The following is a 1,425-nucleotide window of genomic DNA, read 5'->3' as shown; positions in this document are numbered from 1 at the left end:
GCCTAAAGTGAGTTGGTTAATGTGAAGATGTATTCACTGTAAAGCTGTTGCTGTGTTGATCTAGTGTCTCAGTATTTGAATGTAGACATTGTTGCTCTGCTGTGAAGCTGTTTTACTGTAAAACTGTACTTTGGTGTGACGCAGTACTCCAACCACTGCAACGTTTTTTCTTTACAGTAATGTTTTATTCTGGAGTAAAGTTGAAGCCAGCTGTTTGTGAAGTTCTGCTCTTCTGGTTTCTTACTCGTTACGGCCACGGTGATGTCAGCGGGCGTTCTGGGCGCGGTCTCAGCATGGGGGGGGCTGAGCGGCTCCAGGCTGATGGACGGCTGGTTCTGGTCGCTCAGTGGCGCCCTCTGGCTGCCGGATGTCTGACCGACACCCAGACGCTCCACATCCAGAACCACAGCGTCCACACAGGGCAGGCTGGTCTGAGACAGAGGCCAGAGGGGACACGGTCATCCATCACACCTGTCCCCAGGTGTGATGTCAGCAATGACTCACCATGATGCCCAGAGCTTTGAGGATGTTGAGTTTACACATGGGACAGGTGCAGTGTTCGTTCAGCCAAGGATCCACGCACACCTTATGGAAGACATGTCTGCATGAGACAGAGACACGTTGAGACACGTTGGACGGCTCCAGTAGGCAAAGGCTTGGGGAACAGATTCCTTCAGGTGTGGACCTGGTTCTGGACTCACTTGCAGGGCAGAATCCGGACCACGTCATTGAGCTGGTACGCCTCGATGCACACGGCACAGTGGTTGAAGTCTGGGTCTGTTTCCTTCAGGACGGACAGGAAAGACAACCGTCAGTCAGCAGAACCAGAACCATTTTACTCCAACATGACGGTTCTGTGCAGGACCGATCTATGACTGGTTATGTTGGTTTCTGAGTTTACCTTGTCTCCTTTCTTCACTGTCCTCGTCGTCAGCTTCCCGATGGCTTTCTTGGCTGCGTCTCCTAGGCGACGCTGGAGGACAGAGACAACAGACGTTAACGTCCAATCAAGATGAAGCATCCCTGGTTGAAGTGACACAAAGCTCCGCCCACAGGGCAAAACCCAGTTTCTGCCCTGCAGTTTGTGTGCCTGTCTTCCATTAACATTCAAACCTCAGCTGGGGAAGATTGTTTGTTAGGGAAAAACAAAAACTACAAATCCCAGCATTCATAGACTCGGTATCAGGAGAAGAAGAAGAAGATAAAAAAAAACTGTTCTATCCACAACCTGCACCTGACTCCGCCCACCAGGACCTGGTGCCTCCAGGTGCCGTGTTTGGATTCTCCATCTGGAACTGAACCCAGCATGCCGGCAGTGCAGCATTTGCCTAGCTTAGCCTCATCTAACCTAGCCTAAACTAGCCTCATCTAGCCTAGCCTAACCTAGCCTCATCTAGCCTAGCCTAGCCTAACCTAGCCTCATCT

General features: G+C 51.2%; 1 protein-coding gene across 1 annotated transcript; it reads right to left on the bottom strand.

Annotated features, from left to right (window-relative positions):
* Positions 1-6: 6 nt before the first annotated feature.
* LOC103133434 (E3 ubiquitin-protein ligase RNF130-like) lies at positions 7-1,369 on the bottom strand. Its single transcript, XM_007545182.2, has 4 exons — positions 902-1,369; positions 702-784; positions 505-601; positions 7-431 (listed from the first exon to the last, which is right to left on the bottom strand). The coding sequence occupies exons 1-4, from the start codon at positions 1,019-1,021 to the stop codon at positions 69-71; spliced, it is 663 nt and encodes a 220-aa protein (XP_007545244.1). The 5' UTR covers positions 1,022-1,369; the 3' UTR covers positions 7-68.
* Positions 1,370-1,425: the final 56 nt, after the last annotated feature.

Source organism: Poecilia formosa, unplaced genomic scaffold, assembly GCF_000485575.1.
Source record: "Poecilia formosa unplaced genomic scaffold, Poecilia_formosa-5.1.2 Scaffold3475, whole genome shotgun sequence".
Lineage (NCBI taxonomy): Eukaryota > Metazoa > Chordata > Actinopteri > Cyprinodontiformes > Poeciliidae > Poecilia > Poecilia formosa.
Note: the sequence above shows the minus strand (reverse complement) of the source record. Positions and strands in the feature narration are given on the sequence as shown.